The sequence below is a fragment of the Neophocaena asiaeorientalis genome, unplaced genomic scaffold, assembly GCF_003031525.2.
Source record: "Neophocaena asiaeorientalis asiaeorientalis breed wild unplaced genomic scaffold, Neophocaena_asiaeorientalis_V1.1 scaffold226, whole genome shotgun sequence".
Classification (NCBI taxonomy): domain Eukaryota; kingdom Metazoa; phylum Chordata; class Mammalia; order Artiodactyla; family Phocoenidae; genus Neophocaena; species Neophocaena asiaeorientalis.
The window spans coordinates 7,557,863-7,579,160 of record NW_020173037.1 but is presented as its reverse complement, the minus strand read 5'-3'; the positions used below and the strand labels follow the sequence as shown (position 1 = coordinate 7,579,160).

At 46.5% G+C, this 21,298-nt stretch overlaps 1 protein-coding gene across 1 annotated transcript in view; it reads right to left on the bottom strand.

Annotated features, from left to right (window-relative positions):
• CHD7 (chromodomain helicase DNA binding protein 7) overlaps positions 1 to 17,830 on the bottom strand; it is a 121,200-nt gene extending 103,370 nt beyond the window's left edge. Inside the window, 2 exon segments of the mRNA XM_024742640.1 lie at positions 16,009 to 17,291; positions 17,294 to 17,830. Of these exon segments, the coding sequence (XP_024598408.1) occupies positions 16,009 to 17,291; positions 17,294 to 17,663 (1,653 nt within the window). The 5' untranslated portion in view covers positions 17,664 to 17,830.
• Positions 17,831 to 21,298: the final 3,468 nt, after the last annotated feature.

Genomic DNA, 21,298 nt, shown 5'->3' with positions numbered 1-21,298 from the left:
GGTGACGGTCATGCAGACCGACACAAGTTAACGTATTTGTTTGAACTGAAAAATAAAAATTTTAAAGTTTTTTTGTTTCAAAATTCTTTTAGGGGACCAAAAAACATTGAATACCTCTGCTCTATCGATTATGACTCTAGAATTGTGCTGTTGGATACAGGAGTCACCAGCCACATGTGGCATTTAAATTGCTTAAAATTCAATAAAATTTAAAATTTAGTTGCTCAGTCTCACCAGCCACAGTTCAAATGTTCATAACCACACGTGGCTACAGGCTACCGGAATGGACAGTGCAGAAGACACTTCCATCCTCCAGAAAATTCACAAGGCAGGGCCGGCTCTGGGGTCTTGATCAACTGCTTAATAAAGGACTGACTTTGTTTCTAGAGGAAATCCTGGATTTTACCCACAAGCATTTTTACGGCCCCAAATGCCAACAGCAGGTGAGAGATTGCCATCCACGTGACCATGCCTACTGGGAACCCAACTTTCAAAACGGAATGTTCACCCGATAACCCGATAATCTAGTTGCCAAAGAACAGGGCTCTGGCTCTCCACCAGTAATATACAAAATTAGTATTTTAGACTCTTTTTTTTTAATTGAGTTGAGATTCACAGATATAAAATTAACCATTTTAAAGTGAATAATTCAGTGGCTTTAAATATACTCACAATAATTTAGACTCTTGATGACCTAAAGAACTGTCAAATTATCTTCTGTCAAGAGCCTATCCATGACCTAATTAATAGACCAGAAGTCTCGGGGAGATTGCCTACGACGTGCAACCCGTCACCTCGGACGTCCTCAGCCCACAGACTTCACCGAGCAGGCTCTCTGGGATATATCACCTGGGCCAGGTCAAGGCAGCCCTCACAGGACAGCTTTCGCCTCGTAGCCCTGAGTGCTACACTCCCTCGGACAGTATCATCCAGGGTCAAGGAAGGAACTAGCAGATGAAAAACAAACAAAAAACCCAAAACTACTTCTACATGTGCTGTAAAACTACTCTTGTCAAGAAAAGAATTTGTGATGCCTGTCGACACCTCCTACATATAAAATACACCAAGCACAATTTCTCTTAGGATTTCATGCCAGGAAAAAAAAAAATATCTCTGAGGGGGAGAAAAAAAAGTTTCCTTCTTTCTGATGAAGAGAAAGATATATCCTCCCTGCTTCCCTCTGCAAACTCACCAGGGCACTCAGCCCAGCAGCCAGGGCCGCAATTAGCATATTTCCTCGCTCTCCATTTCAGAACCTGATTTCCTGTTTCTATTTCACTCACACACACACACACACACACACACGCACGCACGCACACACTTTTGTCAAAATGTCTCAAATCCTTTTTGGACAAATATTGGCTAAGGACTATAACCTAAATTTCTATTAATTCCATTTACCCTCTGCCACTAATCATACATTAGAAAATTTAGGAACAACAATATCAATCTTAATACAGGACTAATTCACCCTAAAATAACATCTTACAACAACTGAAGTTTCTCTGCTGGTCTTTAATGCCAAATGAAGGCCAAGCACCTTCTGATCGAGAGATCCACACAGGTACCCACGCCGACCTGGAGACGTGCAAAGTACAGCCTGGGAGGCCATTGGGCAGGACACGGCTGGCACCCACTGGAGAAAGCGTTTTGAAATTTTTTCTTCCAGGAACGAGGAGACCGAATTTAATATCAAATTGTGAAAAATCTTTTTCGAGGAGAAAAAAATCGATTTTACCACCTGTAATAACAGCTTTTCAACTTACGAAACCAAGTACTATCAAACATTTTATATGAAGTATGTGTGACCAGGATGACTTTGGGAAAGAAATTTAAACAACGACTTTCTGAAAGATCACTTATATTTTCAAACAAGACACTCTCTTCACATTACTAAAGAGAGTGCGCTGCGTTAAGCGACAACTGGCTGGTACCCAGCAAAGATTTACTCCAGAAATAATGAGGTGGACTGTGTCGGCATTACCACGTGTGGATCATTCACTATATCCTCTCACTATCTAGCAGGGCCCATGCGGTTAAGAGGTGAGCGAATAACGGCAGAAATACAAAGCTTACACTGGCTACGCACTCAACAAAACACTGTCTTTTTCTAGGTCTACTCGTTACATCTTATATTCCTGTGATTTAAATAATTTGTCTTATTTGGTTATACACACTGAGCTGTCCAACATGTATGTCACTAGCCACATATGGCTATTTAAACTTAAATTAACTACAATTAAATTAAATTAAAATTTCAATTCCTCAGTTTCACTCGCCTCATTTCAGATGCTCAGGAGCCCCATGTGGCTGGTGGCTTCCATACCAGACAGAGCAAACAAGGGCCATTCTCACCATCACAGCAAGTTCACAGACAGCACTAGGCTATACATTTCCTACAAGCACATTACCGTGTGACATCCAAAAACATGGCAAACTTTCTTTAAAAAAATAATTTGGAAAACACTAGATACTTTCTGACAAACTTCAGTACACAGCTAAGTATATTTAGAGGCGTTTTCTTCCCCCTAAACACTGAATTAAATGAAAGTATATGACAGGCCTGGATTGCAGCCACTCTCTAGTATTTCCATAATGTGAAAGGAGCGCTTCATTTTACACACAGATTGTAGACTGCGGTTCAAAAAAGTAGTATGTACAAACCCCACACATGGTATTTGAGAAACACATTATATCTGGACATTAGACAACAAATAAGAGGTTTTCCACTTACTTTTTTCTGATCTTGCTTTTCAACCAATATTGTTATAAAACGCAAAAACCCACGGTACATAAAGTTTGAAGATGATAAGCCAACGGGCCCCGTCCCTCATCTGCAAACAGGAGCAAAGACGCAACTGTGACCTTTCCTACAGAACAACACTTGGGCTCCAGCCTCTGCCAGCTCTAAAGCGCCAGAGCTCCAAGCAGCAAACTTCAAAGAGGGGCAACAGTGCTATGAGTTGCATAAAAATCGTTTCCAAAGCTGTAGACCTCACATACTCAAAAATGTCAATCACCTTTTCTTTGGCAATGGTTTTAAAATTTAGCTACTGAATCAAACTACAACAAACTATTTTCTTTCTTGACTGTCTCACTTTAAAACATGAAGTCACTTTTTAAAGAAAAAAAAAAAAAAGATTAGGAAAGGAAACAATAAAGTGGTACGACCCTCACAAACCAAGTGAGTTCAGAACTGCGGGCAGTGCTACTTCCCCAGGAACCCGCTCACCAAACAAATCCAACATTGCAGTTTCAGCTCAAGGTGTGTGAGAACCCACGGTGAAGACACAGCAAGATGCCAGCCAGGACGACCGGATGAAGTGGATCGCTGCATTTGTGGTTACCAGCTGTAACTTTAGATTTATATTTAACCAAGTCAAGACTGACTATATATAGGTGTAAACGGAGTTCGCGGGTTAACCTCTTGGATGCTGGGGGGAACGCCAGCCAACTTCCCTCGCAATACAAAACAGGATGCTGGCTTCACCCCTGCAGCCTCAAGTTGCTGAACGCTGAAGAGATGGTTTTCGCCTTGGTCAAAATTGGGAAGAAATTATAAACACTGAGAAAGAAATTAGTATTTTATCTATAGTATCCCATTTCCTAGAGATTCAATTAAAAAGAAATACAGCAGCATGATAGCAATTTTTGCCCTCCCCCCTTAAAACTATTATGAATTTGTGTTTGCCCAATGGAGAATCTGACACATCGGTTTTTAGGGCGCTGAGATAATGATGTTCTATTTTACACAACAAGGGAAAGTTTTTCTATTTTATGATGAAGAGTAGAAAAGGGGAGAAAAATTCCAAGAGCTCATTTCAACAACCACATTTACAAAAGTTATAATAGAACAGTTAAGACTCCCTGAGGACTCACTGAGTGTCCTGCACTGTGCTAAAACTTCACAGCCAAACTTCACCTCCTTTAATCCTTGCAAGAACCTTGTGCAATTGGTACAACTATTATCCTCGGCAAACTAAGGTTTAGGGACGTATCCAGTTTTTTTACCAAGTCAAAATTTTTGCCAAGCAAAACACTGGAAGAGCGAGACTCCAATGCAGTTCCTGTGCCCTAAAACCCATGGTCTCCACGGCTCTGCACGCGCCCGTGTCCCCTCAGCTACCTCCTGCCAGCAGGGACACACAGAGCCCAGTGAGGCCACTGGACCCAAGAGCAGGCGTGAGGCGTCTAAACTATGAGGAGAGAAACTCTAAATAAAACAAGTAAGTGGACACCTCTTCCCATTACCTTATTCTTGGAACTATATTTATATTTAATATGAATTATTATGCTAGCATCTAACGCAGCACAGCATTGAAAGGATTTCCACTCAAGTCTGCAACGAGGGAAACGTTAAAACCGATCTTATAATCTGGCTCATTTTTACTCTATAAGTGACTAGTTTCTTCCTTTTTTTTTCCCTTCACCAATGACACCCTAGCTTAGAGACCTTATATGAAAATATTGATTTTTTAACTTCCTTGCAAAAACTAAAGCTGTGAGCTTTAAACTCGGCTCTAAGGACTAGACCTTTTCCAAAATCAGACCCTGGAATATTTCCTGCCTTAAGCTAAGTTTCAAAGTAAGAGGGACGCCTGGCTGAGTCAGAAGTTGAGTGATTGAAGGCACTGAGCACACGAGCCACTGTGGCCTCTGACCCCAGCGTGAAGGATGGGGATGCTCCGTTAACATCCCCAGAGTTTGGGGGACAACGGTTAAAGTGAAAAGGATATCAGATATTCAGAGAACTGTAAAAATAAAATACTACCTAACTTTTCACCAAATCATCAACTTTTTCCCTGAAGAACTCTCACTTATCTCCTTTAATCCATGGTGTGCCTCCATGTGTTTCATCAGCTTTCCTTTGTGAAAATGTCCTTGCAGTGTTAGAGCCGCCAGAAGCGGAGTTAGCTTAGTAGTGAGTGGGCCGAGTTAAAGCAACGCTAGCGCATCACGCTAGGTCACTGCCCCAGTGCCACGGCGTTCCATGGCTACTCACAGATCACCTGGAGATCTACAGCTGCAACTCCAGAGAAGGGAGAGTAACAGCGAAATGTCAAGGTTAAGGTAAATTCTCCATAAGTCCCCACTGTCTATTTCTAGCCACCTCCGTGGTGGTATTAAAGTTCGACCATCGCTTCATGCTGACATTTTGAGGTGTTTCCAACATTAACAGTGAAAACAAACACATCACAACTCTGAATAATCCCACAATTGTATATGATGTTTTTCTAAGTTAAAGAGAATGTTCAGACTATAAGAGTCTATCTAGAGGCGTAACCTAAAAATTGAACCCTAATTTCAAGTATTACCATATTCAGTAAGAACTCTAAGTCTAGGACTTCCCCGGTGGCACAGTGGCTAAGACTCCACACTCCCAATGCAGGGGGCCTGGGTTCAATCCCTGGTCAGGGAACTAGGTCTCACATGCATGCCGCAACTAAGAGTTCACGTGCCACAACTAAGGAGCCCACCTGCCGCAATTAAGATCCGTTGCAACCAAATAAATAAGTAAAATAAAATAAATATTTAAAAAAAGAGAACTTTAAGTCTATATACTGCCCCTTCATTTATTTTATTTTATTTATTTATGTAGCAGGTTCTTATTAGTCATCTACTTTATACATATTAGTGTACATATGTCAATCCCAATCTCCCAATTCATCCCACCACCACCCTGCCCCCCCGGCTCTCCCGCCTTAGTGTCCATATGTTTGTTCTCTACGTCTGTGTCTCTATTTCTGCCCTGCAAACCAGTTATCTGTACCATTTTTCTGGATTCCACATATATGCATTAATATATGGTATTTGTTTTTCTTTTTCTGAGTTACTTCACTCTGTACAACAGTCTTTAGATCCAACCACATCTCTACAAATGACCCAATTTTGTTCCTTTTTATGGCTGAGTAATATTCCATTGTATATATGTACCACATCTTCTTTACCCATTCGTCTGTCGATGGGCATTTAGGTTGCTTCCATGACCTGGCTATTGTAAATAGTGCTGCAATGAACATTGGGGTGCATGTGTCTTTCTGAATTATGGTTTTCTCTGGGTATATGCCCAGTAGTGGGACTGCTGGGTCAGATGGTAATTCTATTTTTCGTTTTGTAAGTAACCTCCATACTGTTCTCCATAGTGGCTGTATCAATTTACATTCCCACCAACAGTGCAAGAGGGTTCCCATGTCCCTTCATTTAAAAGTACATCCAGAAATATAACTTTATTAAAGTTTTGGAAAAAGGATGATCTGAAAGTCCTTGCCTATTCACTAGCATCTCAGGGAAATCCACCCTGAGATGCTCCTGACCCCCTACGATAAACAAGAGGCAGGGACTTCACAGCCCACCAAAGGGCGAGGGTGGGATTCTTATGCTAAGGCTGCACACCTGTCCAGCCAGCCCATGACAAGGCAGGAGAGCCCAAGTTAACATCATTGGAGAAACTCTTAACCAGGTTTTTCCAACGTCACCACTTGCACTGCCTTCGACATTCTCCAACTCTTTACGCCCACAGCCAAAGCAAACAAACAAAGCAAAAATGCTCTTGAGATTAAGACCTCTTTACTTACAACTTAAAACAACTGTTTTTACTTTCACCCAGTTAGCGTTCAAGTCTAAGAATTCTCCTGAGATCTGTGGTACAGAATTATCTGGAGTTAAACTAAACACAGAAGGCAGCAGAGAACAGACCAGAAACGCTATATAAAGCAGATGAGAAATACCATGCTCTTCACGAATGGGCATCAAAATGGCGTGTTTCCTTCAAATAACTTCCTGGGTGCTGATTTTGATTCAATCATTAAATGAAGAATTAAGGAAATCCCACCCAGTCTTCCCAGACCATCTCTCTCATCATTCAATCCAGACCAGGACACAAGCAAGCAGAATCACAAGCGCCTCTGTATCTATGTTGACTTTTTAAAATGGTGCCAATTTCTTGGCCTTTTGCCAACTTCGTTTAAGTTCTCCACTAGTACCCTGACCCAGTGCCATGGCCCAGCCCCTAGAAGGTCTATGTTTTTTACACTAAGTGAAGAAAAATCGAAACCTCACTCGTGGTGACACATCATCACCTACTAAGGTTTTGCAAGGCAAAAGCACAAGTAGGGCTTCCCTGGTGGCGCAGTGATTGAGAGTCCGCCTGCCGATGCAGGGGACACGGGTTCGTGCCCCGGTCTGGGAAGATCCCACATGCCGCGGAGCAGCTGGGCCCGTCAGCCATGGCCGCTGAGGCTGCACGTCCGGAGCCTGTGCTCCACAACGGGAGAGGCCACAACAGTGAGAGGCCTGCGCACTGCAAAAAAAAAAAAAAAAAAAAAAAAAAAAAAAAAAAAAAAGCACAAGTAAAAGTTTGCTACTGACTTCCTTCGCTGATAAAGAGCTGTATTCAGTAACAAAGGAAGAATGAAGGCCATCTCCCCGTGGTTACTTAGAGATTAGCTACAGACTGACAGCTGTAACTACAGAGAACGGAGACTACTATTAGATAGCAAGATTAAGATAAATTCTCCAAGTTAGGTCCAGCGATGCTTTTCCCTTAACTGTCCCCCTGAGCCTTTTCCCAATTCTCCTCTCCCAGCCAATTATCGCTCTGCAGTGCCAGAGACTGCCTTTCTGAACAACTGATAAAACGAAGAAGAAAAAGCAGCAGAGAATAAACAGGTGAAAGGAAAAAGAGTGGAGGGGGCCGGCAGGGGCACGTGGCAGTGCATGTGTAAGAGTGAAAATGAAGGCTTTCTCCCTCATCCTTGGAGGACCAGTCTCATAAAGAAACAAGCATCAGAGACAGAGGGGCAAAGAAAGGTTGAGCTGGTGTGTGTGTGTGTGTGTGTGTGTGTGTGTGTGTGTGTGTGAATAACTACTAAAAGTATCCAAAAACCACTTGAAACTAAATGGCTGTAATCCACCTTTCTGAGAAAAATGTTATTTTTTTCCCCACAAGAAAATAGAAAGACAGCCTTCTTTGAAATCTAAACAAATGAAATTTCACTTTGAAAATCTATCTTTTCAGGAACTGATACTGATACTATACACACACACACACACACACACACACACACACACACACACACACACCCCTCCAACAATACCTGCATTGTTCATATATTAAACAATGCTACTAAGTTTCCAACCTTACAATGAGGGTGCTAACACCTGTGCTGGAGGTTGACTGTTGCCATTAAACAATTTTAAATTTATTTATATGTGCATTAGCCTTGCTTACACTCTGACTTGTTTTCCAAAAGAATTAGAAGCAACGGCTATGGAAAGAGTGTAGCTCTGCACTGTCCAATATGGCAGCCACCAGCCACATGGGGCTACTGGCTTGCCTTATGCAGATACAAATGCAGAAGGGCTCTGCCTGTAAGTACACATCGGATCTCAAACAGCTGTGTAAAATGTCTTTTTATTCTGAGTATGTGGTGGACTATCCTGGATATATTTGGTTAATTAAATATACAATACTAACGCGTGGTTTCTTTTTTTTTAATGTGGCTACTAGAAAATTTAAAGTAACACATGTGCCTTGCATTCACTGCTCCCATCATATTTCAGTTGGACAGCACTGGTCTACAACATAGTAGGTACACAAAGAAATGAAGGTCAGGTCATACCTAAATAACAAAATTCCCTGTCCATCTCAGTGAAGGCCTTGACCTCCTCCCCAGCTTCCAGCACACCGCCAATCTCTGTCCTTAACACAGTGCACAGCACATAACAGGCACTCGATAAATGTTTCTTTAATGGAGCCGAATGAAGGCAACCAAGTTACAAGATTAAAAAGCAGTATCTAAAAGTGGCTTCTTAAAAGTTAAGAAAACCCACTGGCTACTTGGGACACCTAGCAGATGGTTAACATGCAGGCTTAGAAAGTAAATTTAAAAACGAACTTCTTATTACCTACAACATTTTTTGACAGTCACAGGAAGCAATACCCTTTTACAAAATAAAAGCCACTAAGACGCAAGGCTAACATTTAGTATTCGGCTCATTTCATGCTTTCAGACTGTGGGGTGAAAGGACGGATGGAGTAGACTGCTTTTCTTTGCTCTAAGTCTACACTTGGCGTTTTCCATTTTAACCCACCGAAACGCTGCCCTCTGGATAAACCAGCTATGCTCGAGGGAAATGCCGGGCAGTGCTCACTGAGCGGTAACATATACGAACAGAGGTGGTCAGAAGAGACATCTTCAGTCTTCGTGAACAACAGGAGGCTCTGGGAGCGCCTCATGGACCAGGGAAGTCGAGAGCAATCGGGGAGGGGCAGGCGGCCTTAACCCACGATGTCCTGAAGGCCGGCATGTGGGAGAGCAGGGCTCCCCCTAACAGTGCTGCAGGGCAGCTGCTCCAAGCAGGTCTAACCACGGGTGCCTGTCCCGGAACGTGGGCACACTCACCACAGCCCCTGGGAGCCACTTAGGTCCAAACTGGGTTTTCTTCAGAGATGATCCGTTTCCCCATCTCCACCAGACGTCTTTAGGGGTGTGAAAGTATAAGTCTGTCCGGAGTAGTATTCAGAGAGACACGATTCAAAAGGCCCTTTCCTCTACTTCTGAGCACAGTTTGCATAAATGAGGCGTAAGATGCGTGCCTATTTTTTCCATAAAAATGTATTTAGTAGTTGCAGTTACTCTGCTCGTGTCTGCAATTCTGTATTTACCGGGTGAACCGAGAGGATTTCTCTACTTGAGATTTACCAGGAAAAGGTTTTCCCAGAAAGGCTATTTTTTAACGATATTCGTAACACATCACGGAAAGACAGAGGACTGGAGAAGCTGCACCACTGATTCTTCTGGATCTGTTTTATTTTAATCTCCAGGGGAAAATCAGGACACAGAAATTACTACCCACCACCTCAATCTTAGTGGTCCTTTGAAAATGCTTTCTGCTTCTGTCCTGCTTCACCATCACTGTATTTCAGGACCCAATTAATGAGGGGAGCACACATAAACACACCCAACATACACTTAATCCAAGGACACAATATTGCAGATCCTAAAAATCCCACCAGGATCTGCCCGCCTGTGAGCGTAATCTGTGACTCTACCTACACCTGTGTAGGCCTAAAAGCAGGATGAGTGATTCAGAAACTCCCCTGGAACCTCGAAGGACAACCCACGTAACTAAGTCTTCCTTAGACAAGCTCTTCAAACAAACAAAACGACGTGCTGAGCTCTCCTTCCACGCAGTCCTCGCTGGCGTCCACCTGGCTCCGTTCTCTGCTCGCTTCCTGCTGCCGAGGACGGTGCCGGCTCCCGCCACGTCCTCCCAGTGCACCCGTGGACCTGGGGCCTGGTAGGAGTGTCCTGCAGAGGGGACCCCCAGGCCCCGGCCCCACATGCCAGGGACACAGGCGCACCCTCTTCACCCTCACGGTTGCCAAGCCTTAAACCCTCTCCTCCTCCACGCTTGTCTGTCCTCCTCTCAACTCAACTGATGCTCCACAGCTCAGCAGAGCTGTCGCCTGCCCCGGCACGCCCGCCCACGCTGGACCAGGCGCTGCCCCCAAGCACGCGAGCTCGCCTCCGTGTTGCGCCTTCCAGGGGCTTCCTGCACCACCTCTGCCCCGACCGGCCCTTCCTCTCTCCCAGGGAGCAGGAGGTGAAGCCTCAAGGTCTGCTAACTGCTCCCAGAAGCCAAGGGAAGGAAGTGCAACAACTGTGACCGTACTTAACACTGGAACAAGTGCTTGAGATTACTTCCTAAACTCCGCGACAAGCAACTGTAAACATCTGCCCGATGATAACGGATCATTTGTGAGTGCCCACCGCGTGTCTGACACCATGTTAAATTCTGAGAGACGTTACTGCTAATCTCTCTATGGCTCTAACCAGGAAGGTGTATCGTCCCTCATTTTGGAGAGAATGCAGCCAGGGCCCTGAGGTTAAGGAACCTGCCCGAGGTCGTGGGGTGAGAAATCAGCTGCTGATTCTCCGGCTCAGGAACTGCAGGCTCCGAGACCTACGCTCCTGCCCCCACACCGGTGGCTCTCAGGGTGCCGGGCCTGCGAGGTCAGGACCGTTTTTCATAAGGACCCTGAGATGTTCTCCACCTCTCACTCGCCTTCTCTCCAGGCGTGCACGGGCTTGGCCAGAGGCTCCCGCAGACTGCACGCAGAAGCGGCTATTAGAATCCAACACTTCGGAAAACGTAAAACAATGCCGTTAATGTTCTGTTGTCTTAGAAAACAGCTGCTTTTCAGTTAAAAATGTGATGTATGTTAACGCATAATGGTTTATTATTTTTACTTATTTTAAAAATGAATAACGAATATTTCAAACTGTCCTCAGTCTAAATTTCTAAGACAACAAATACCAACACATAAAGTCCACATAAACAAAGGATCTTTGGAGTCACCAGTAATTTTTAGGAGCATAAAAGGGTCTGAGATGCAGAGAAAGACAAACAGTGTATGACTCCACTTACATGTGGGACCTGGAAAAGCAAAACAAGTGAACAAACATAACAGAAACAGGGTCACAGATACAGAGAACAAACAGGTGTCTGCTGGAGGGGAGGGGGTTGAGGGGAAGAGAAATAGGTGAGGGAGGTTAAGAGGTACAAACTTTCAGTTACAAGACAAATGAGTCACAGGTGTGAAATGTACAGCGTGGGGAATAGCGTCCACAATTACGTAATATCTTTGTATGGTGACATATCGTTAACTAGACTCACTGTGGTGACCAGTTTGAAAGGTAAAGAAATATCGAAGCACTGTGTTGTGTAACAGGAACTAACACAGTGTTGTAGGTCAACTATACTTCAAGTACAAACCAAAAATTCACAGAAAAAGAGATGAGATCTGTGATTACCAGAGGCAGGGGCTGGCCGAGGGCGAACTGGAGGAAGGTGGTCCAAAGGTACAGACTTCCAGTTGTAAGATAAGTAAGTACCAGGGGTGGAGCGTACAGCATCGGAAGGATAACGAACACTGCTGTATGTTACATACAGAAGCTGTTACGAGAGGAGATCCTAAAAGTTCTCATCACAAGAAATGTTTTTTTCTATTTCTTTCATTGTGTGCTTAGATGATGGGTGCTCACTGAAGTTACTGTGACAATCACTTCATGACGTATGTAAATCAAATCATGCTGTGGCCCTTATACACTCTATACGGGGCTACAGATCGACGATATCTCAGTAAAACTGGAAGAAAAACTTAAAATATAATAAATTATTTAATGATGGATGGATGGATGGATGGATAGAAAAACAGGTCTGAGAATGAGAAGGAAAACCACTCTCCTAATCAGCTGTTGAAACGGAAGCTAGGTTTTCTCCTTCCTTGTACATTTTTATCAAATCATCAGGCTAGTCTGGAGCTTCCATTAAAGACTGTGTCCAGGGCTTCCCTGGTGGCGCAGTGGTTGAGAGTCCGCCTGCCGATGCAGGGGACACGGGTTCGTGCCCCGGTGTGGGAGGATCCCACATGCCGCGGAGCGGCTGGGCCCGTGAGCCATGGCCACTGAGCCTGCGCGTCCGGAGCCTGTTGCTCCGCAACGGGAGAGGCCACAACAGTGAGAGGCCCGCGTACCGCAAAAAAAAAAAAAAAAAAAAAAAAGACTGTGTCCAGACAATGAACATATGGCATGAGGAACTCTGGCCTCAGTTCTAATATTTTTCTTTGCTGACTCTTTAATATAAAGTTAGACTTATCTTCAAAGATACTTTAACATGTGATAGAATTTAGAAAATATCTGTTCACTACCCATGAAACATCTAAAAAGCGTAACTTCTATTTTTTTCAAAGTAAAATCTCAAGATAGAAAAGTCAACAAGCGGGCTTCCCTGGTGGCGCAGTGGTTGAGAGTCCGCCTGCCGATGCAGGGGACACGGGTTCGTGCCCCGGTCCGGGAAGATCCCACATGCCGCGGAGCAGCTGGGCCCGTGAGCCATGGCCGCTGAGCCTGCGCGTCCGGAGCCTGTGCTCCACAACGGGAGAGGCCACAACAGTGAGAGGCCCGCGTACCGCAAAAAAAAAACAAAAAACAAAAGAGTCAATAAGCCTCTCTGAATGTGATAATTCAGCAAATTACATCAATATTTCAACTTAATCTGGTGATTTCCCTGCTACACAGCATGGTTTCAAACCACCATCCGGTCATACACGAAATGCAAAATAATTTTAGTAGTTCTAAAGCAAAACAATAATAATAGATTATTTGCTAGAGTAGAATGTGAGTCAGTCCCAGGGAGAGCGAGGTGTTTCGGATTCTGTAACAGCATTTTAAACCTACCTCATTATCCTCACCACACCCAGCAACACGGGCACAAAGGCGGGTAATATTTCCACAAGTCAAATTTCATGTGTCACAACTAAGGCTACATTTCATAATATGTAACCTGTTCCTTAAAAATAAAAGTAATTTTACATTGTATTTAGTACATCTGAAATGACATGAATTATAAAGTAAGGTTCGCATTGCAGGAGATCAGAAACTAAAACCTAGAGGAGAATTCACACTTAAGTATGCACCACTGGCTAGAGATCACACTCACTTGATGTGAGTGTATTACCCTAATTAATCTCAACACCTTTTGAGATGGGTACTATTTTTCCTGTTGTACTGATGACGAATCTGAAGTTCAGAGGGGTCAAGCTGCCTGAAGCCACCAAGCTAGTAAGCAGCAGACCTGGACTTCAAACACTTTGCTGATTTCAAAGTCTGTGCTCTTCTCAAGACTTTATACCTCCCTAGCATGACGTGCAGAACTGAGTGCTTCAAAAGCTGAAGTGGATGCAAAGGTGAGCAGAAATAAGAAAGCAAATACCGTGCGAAATGTTTAAAACATGCAACTGAACTTATATAATAAAGATACCTCAAGTGTACTTGTTTGCACCCCTTAAACCGTTCCAAGTGTGTCTATGATGGCACGCTCGAGAAAATGGAGCTGGAGAAAAAGGGAAATACACTTGGTGTCCCCCAGCGCTCAGGGACCCAGAGTCCACCTACTCACACTCGTCCTCTGAAACACCCCTTGAGAAATCTGTGCTCTTAAAACTAAGAAACGCTGGAGGAGACCAACGATTCCCAACCAGGGATGGGATTATAGTCACAGGGGGTCTCCTTCAAACTGTGCTTTGTCCTCCAGGGAGAATTGAAGATGCTGGGACCAGGAGAAGTCTGAGGACCACTGCTCTGAAAAGATCCCATGTTTAGTAAGAAACTCCCAAGGAGCAAGAAAAGAATAATCCCTGGAAACTAAGTCATGTTCATTTCTGCCCTAGGAGCCATCCAGGTGGGCCGAGGCCCCAGCAGCTGGTAGACGCCCTTTCTCACCCCCCTCCACGCTGTCCACGGTCTCAGGAGCCCGCTCCCATCACTGCAGATGAGGCTCCCCAGGAGGGAAGCGGCTCTCTCCTGGGCAGCGCAGGTCCGGTGGCTGAGGCCCACGTGGTCCCCGCTGACCTCGGGGCTCCTCCTGAGAATCTCCAAGTCCGCTGGACCTGTGAGGGCAGCCTTCCCGAGACCCCAACGAGTCCTGTGTCCTGAGGTTCCCCAGGAGACCTTCCTGGCCTCCACTTCCCCAGTCCCACCATGGCTGAAGCTTCTGATCTCAATCTAAATGCCTCTCCACCCGGGATGCCCCGGAGGGCTTTGTTTCCTGACCCGACCCTTTTACTTGCACGTAGCTTCATTCCCTTCTGTTCCCATTCCCCAATCCCTGGTCCCTGGACCAAACTGTCCTCACAGGCCTGGACCACAGGCTCACAGTTCATCTTCTGGTTCCCCGGCTATCCCCGCGCACTGTCTAGTTTGATATCACTGGCTCCCCAGTGAAGTCCAAATCCTTTACAACAGAAGATCAGACCTCTACCACCTGGCCCTGCCCTGCAGCGAATTCAGCGTCCCATGCCCCCTCTAAGGAACCATCCCCCAACCTGAAATACCATCCTCGGTTCACATCCCTGGCTACGTCCTAGCCAGATTCCAAGCACCACAGGTGCTGCCCTCTCTCTGAACACCTGTCTCGTAACCATGCGTGGTCTTTTATTATACTTTATACTTTCACGGATTGGTCACGTTTCCCCAAACTGATTACAGGTTCATTAAGAACAAGCATTGCGCCTTACAGCTCTAAAGATCACACTGTACCATCCACATTCAGGGCTGCCATCGCAGTGGAAGATCAGTGCACATTTCTGAATAGCACTCTGAATAATCTAGACATACAGACGTTATTTTTCCTAGAACTAGAGCACAAACGCCAACATTTATAATGGAAAGATGTGTACGGGAGTACTAGAGCTTAAAACCTAAATCTGTCTGCTTATAAATTCTGTCGGATACAATCCCAGCAAACGAAAAGGAAGACTTCTGCTTTTAGTACTAGGCATCCAGATCTCTCAGAGACCGCTTCGCGCGGCCTATCACTCACTGTGATTTTCTAAGTGTGCAAATTAACGGTAACGTTCAACAACTGGTCCGACAAGTATTACAGAAGAACATATTTTGTAGCTTCCCAAGGGAAAAAGAATAATAATTTTCTAAAAGAGGTGGGAGGGACCATCACAAAAATATAAAACGTTGCTGGAAACCAAGTTTCTGTGTGTTTCTAAATCAGAGAGAGAGAAAGAGAGCGGGAGGGAGGGAGAGGGAGAGAGAGAGCACAGCATAGAAGAATAAAGGGAAGGAAAAAACAGTTTAGATCCAATGTCCGTCTCACTGCTGGCAGTGAGAACAGAGCTCCTTGCAGGCAGGACCCAGGCTTAGTTTTCTACGCACCCTCAGCTCCAGCACAACCCCGGGACGGGAGGAGTCACGACTTTTTGAAAAAGTGAATAAATACACAAGCCAACAGTGAGGGAGTAAAAAAAAATAAATAAGAGAGAGAGAGAGAGAAACAGAAAACAAGAGAGGTGCTGGAGCAGCTTACACGGCAGAACTCAAGGACCTCGGGACGAAGCAACGTCTGGCGAGGCTGAGAGGGAGCCCTGCGCGTCAGGCTCCTCGCGCCTGCGCCCCACGCGGCAGGGCGGGCAGGGCCACGCCCCCTTACCTGCGGCACAGGCACTTTCTGCGGGGCGCTCTGGGGCGAGGGGTGGAGCTGTGCCCAAGGCTGGTGATGCGAGGGCGGGGGCGAAGCCTGGTGGTGCAGGCCCGGATGGGGCTGCAGCGGAGGGCAGCTTGGCAACTGCTGGAAGGCCGGCGGCTGCCCGGGGTGCTGCTGGCCAGGGAGCAGCCGGTCCTGGATCGCCTGCGGGTCTGTGAGGCCGACGCCGGGACAACCGTTGGCTCTCAGGTGCCCGGCCAGCTCCCTCGGCGCCGGGGACATGCCCATAAACGGACGGGACGGTTGCATGTTCCTGGGGCCCATGTTCCTCTGTCCGATCCCCATGGCGCCAGGGGGCTGGTGAGACGGCTGCGGGTGAGGCATATTTGGGTAACTGCCGACTTCCATCGGGATCCCGGCACTTCCGGGCCGGACTTGCGGAGGAGGGGTGCCCGCCGGGTTACTCATTGCTTTCATGGGTGACATGGGAGGCGGAGAGGCGTAAGTTCCCTGAGGCTGCGAAGGGTGCATAGTTTGCGTGTTCATTTGGTTAAGGGAGCCGCTGGGGTGGATAGGCTGCTGGTGCATGAGTCCTTGGCCACTGTTCGATGGGAATCCTACAGCGTTGGGGTATCTTGGGACGGACTGGTTCATTGGAGTATTATTTGTAAGGCCTAGATTCTGATTCATCCCTGTATTGTTAACTAATCCCTGATTTAGGTTACTGTAAGGATAGCGAGAATACTGCCCTGAGTTGTTTATAGTAGGTGAGGGGACGGTCTGGCTCCGAGAACTAAAGGTGAGGGTCTGCGGCCTCACGGCCCCTTGCGGGGGAGGGTTGGGGGAGAACCGGGGGCTGTGCGCTACGGGCTCCCCGTGGAGAGCGGCGGGGGGATGGTGGTGGAAGGGCTGCACCGCGTGGCGCAGGCTCGGCGCCACCCCGGGGCTCTGCGGGGGCACGTGCGACAGGTGGCCGGGGCCGGCAATGAAGGGGCTTCCCTGACCGAGGCCCTCCTGGCCCGGGGGAAACTGGCCCATCCTCGGCTGCGGCGGCCCGTGCTGCTGCATGGAGAAGTCCCCGCGCGCCAGGTAGCCGCCCAGCTGCTGCAGGTGCGGGGGGTGACCCTGCGCGGGGGGCCCCGACGGGGCCGCCTGGGGCTGTGGCGGTGGCGGCTGGTAGGGGGCTCGGATCTGGTCCGGCACCTGCACGGCCCGGGGAGCCCACATGGAGCCTCCGTCCACGAAAGACTGCCCTACCCGCAGCTTCCTCCGCTGTCGCTGCCGCCGCCGCCGCCGCCACCGCCGCCGCCCGCCCCGTGGGGGACCTGGGGGACGGGCGGGGTGTGGTACTGCGAGTGGGGAGACGCCAGTCCGTTCCCAGGGGCATTGCTCATCATTCTGTTCGGCTGGTCCATCAGATGCATCTTTTGCTGCTCGTACTGATTATAGTGATCGAAGTGGGTCAACTTGGTTTGATTCTGATTCGCGGAGGGATGGTGGAGGGACGGCTGTAAGGAGGCAAAGCCTTGGTCTATCGGCATCTGCTGACCCATGGGATTCACGGGATTTTCAGGGTAACCACATTCTCCCAGGCTTTCGAGGCCTTCGCTGAAAATATTCCCGTCCTCGCCGAAAAGACTCATCATTCCTGGATCCGCCATCTTCTCCCAACACACGGCTCCTCCAGACCAGCGCTCAGGAGCTTGTCTGTGCTTCACTTCACTGAGGGTTTGTCCTCAGAGCCTATAATCCTTGACTAATCTTCTTCATGTCACTCCATATTTCTCTAATTCTCTTGGACCCTGCAGTGTCAGGCAAATCTGGATAGAGGTCCTAGGAGGGGAGCGGGAGGTGGGGAAGAGGGAGGAAGAAAACAAAGAATTAGGAACCAATGATAAAAACTGCCGGCATCGCACGCATTTGAATTTGGTCTCCGCCGACAATACTGGTCTAGCCCCCTCACTGAGCTGTATTTTATAAATCTAGTTCACTTTAAGAGAAACTCATTAGCTTCTACCAGAAGCATTATTATGATCGGTTACTTAGAAAGCAAGCAAAACACTAACCTTAACCTTAAATTAATCCATTCACTCCACTTCCTCACGTTCCATTCTTGGATGGAACAGAACAAAAGAACACAACATGAAGCGGCAGCAGCTGCCACAGCAGGCCAGCAGATGTACGAATGTCGCCAAGCAGCCCATCTGCTGCACGAAAGCCCTGGAAATGCTCTGGTTACCAACAGCCCGCCCTTAACCTTATTCCCCTGAGCGGTGTAATCAGATGAGCAGCCACAGCACCGAGGGCTGTGAAAAGCTCAACTTAGTTAAATTGACTAGAGGATTATACAAATACCAAAATCAGTCATTTCGTACAAATTGGATATTTACGGCCCACATACAACCAACTACAGAACGGCAAACAGAGGCGTCGAAGGAGAAAGCGGCCGAGGCAACGATGCTGGCAGGCACGCTGGCGAGCGGAGCGGTAACTCATCATTTCCTTACGTCCGTCTGACGGCAGGAACACGCCAGGCTTTCGTTCTCCAGCAACACACGCCCGCCCCCCCCCTCCCCCCTGCCAGAGCAAGTCCCATCACGGGTCCCTCATCCACCCGAGGGCCCCGGGCTCTGGGGATGGACCAGGAGCCATGCGACCACGCGGACAAACTCTAGCTGGACGGACAGTTTCCAGACGATGACCGTTCTCATCAGCAGAGACAGAAACCTTTCCCCCAAACTGGTCAAAACTGAAACTTTTAACAGAATGAAGTTCAAAATGTCCATGCAGCCCTCACCCTCGCCTTGACCTCTTCTGGGACAAGGCAGACCGGAGCAGGTAGGCGGAAAGGTGGGCAGGCCTGCCCGTAAGCATCCCGTTTACAGCACACCTTGTAGACTAACTACTACTGCTCTGCACTTCATGCAAACACTTGCTAACGGCTTCTGTGTCAGATGAAAATAACCAACTTAAAGAATGTTTCCACAATCAAGACAGGAAAGTGTTTTTGTTGAATGCTAATTAAATCAACGACCTAATAAAGAACTAATTCACATAGGAAAAATGTCCAAAATCTTAAACATCTCTGGAATTTAACTCATTTTTTTCCCTCTTTCATAAGCACATGAAGCATTGTGTGATACTGCCCAACTTGAAAAAAACAGTATCTCGTTGAAGAATTTCAAAAGGGATATTACAAACAGGCCCCGCCATAAATCCTACTGACACGCGTCCACAGGAGCACGGGAATGGGGACGGCTGGGGCGGGACTGGGGACGGCTGGAGTGGGAATGGGGATTTGGACTGGGGACGGCTGGGGCGGGACTGGGGACGGCTGGGGTAGGAGTGGGGTGGAGGCAGCCAGCCCCACCAAGAACCCATGCACCCAGCAAGGGGAGAACTTCACCTACAGGAAATGTATGTAAACAACATTCCTGCTCGCTGTCAGAACCACAGACAGCACACCTGAGAGGGTCTCCAGGTCGGCAGTACTCAGGCGACAGCTGTCAGCCGAAGCCAAAGGTCTCCTCACTCTGCCGCTAAGTGCCGTGAATTTTCTGATCTACTTTCTCCAGAAACAGAGGTCAGGCGGGTGGAAGTAAGGTGAGCATGAAAACCATTTTATTTACAGACATGCTGCTTTAAAACCCAAACCAAAGAGAAGTCGAGATCTCCAGTGCCAAATGAAACAAATATTTATAAATTGAATTTAATCCTAAAAAGCCTACGCGGTCAGTCCTCATTTATTCAAGGCTCATTCTAGCTTTCAAGGAAATAAATACGGGAATGGACTTGATAAGAACTTAAAACCAGCCGTGCAGACTAACCACTTACCAGAATAACCTTTCAAATTAGCTGAAGGAAGGTAACGTCTAGTTGCCTGTCCTGGGTGGCCTTTACAGGATAATGGTGGCTTCATCCTCCAGGGCCCAGCATGTGTCACGGGAGGAACTGCTACGGACTGGATGTGTTCCCAGCCAGCTCCAGAGGGAAAGGAGCCCAGGGGGAGGAGATGGCCCGGTCCACTGCCTGGAGGGGCAGCATGGAGTTGGCACTCACTTTATAAGGCTGAGCAGAAAGGGAAAAAGAACTTGACTACAGGCCCAGGGGAGGGACAAAACAGAGCACTCACTGCGAGTAATCCTACCCGACACTTGGGTCTCCAGTTCCCGGCTCCTTCCACCAAGAGGCCATTTCCCAGCAGCAGGAAAAATGGCAGCATTACCTGGTACAGCAAACGTGTCACCCACCACAGCTGCGACCCCAGTCACGTGAAGTTCGGGCAGAGAAGTCCAAAAACTATGGCTTTAGTGTGTCACCGGTCACCACTTACGCTTGCTGGGGCAGCCATCACGGCCTTCCTGCCCCTTTTCTGACCTCAAGACTCTGGCTGGCGACTATGCTAGGAATCCATCTGGTAGCTGGATTTCATATTTCTGATCTAAGCTAATCTAATTAATTTATTTTTGTCTTTTTTAATTTGATCAAGACCATTTGAATGCCCACTTTCCCAAGTCACAGCTGCAACATTTAATTTTGTTCCTATCAAAGATATTCATTTAAAATTCCTTTTTGGAGTTTGCCCCCTTGTCTACATTCACTATCTACATTTTCTGTGTCTAAATCAGCAGTCCAATGAGCCATCAAATCAAAGCCATATTTGTCTAAAATTTTCTAGTAGCCACGTTTAAAAAGTAGCCCCAAAAAGAGTGAAATTAATTTTCATCATTTTTATTTAACGAATAAAACCAATTTATTGGTTAAATTTTATTTAACCAATAAAACCAATTTATTTATTGGTTTTATTTATTTAAATAAAACCAATATATGTAAGTAATTACATATTACTTCAACATGTAATCAATAGAGATGAGACAGTTTACATTTTTTGGTACTGAGTCTTTGAAACCCGGTAGTTCACACTTACAGTATACCAATACCAACTGGCCACATTTCAAGTCAAAAAGGTGCACATGGGGGCAATGGCTACTATACTGGACGGCACAGGTATAGATTATTAAAAAGAAGAGGCAGAAATGCAAGTTATCAGTGTTACCAAATAATTCTCATCATTATCACTTGGGAGATAAATATTCAAGCTGTATTTACATTTGATTTGGCTTTAAATGAAAATCACGTTAAATCTCAAATAGCATTTATGTATTCAAAATATATTTACTGAGCCTCTACTATGAGCCCAGGCACTGATCACAGCTGCCAGAGATATATCGGTGAATAAAAACAAAGTTCCCTTTCTTCCTCATGGAGGTTACAGTCATCTGTAAATGATGAAACT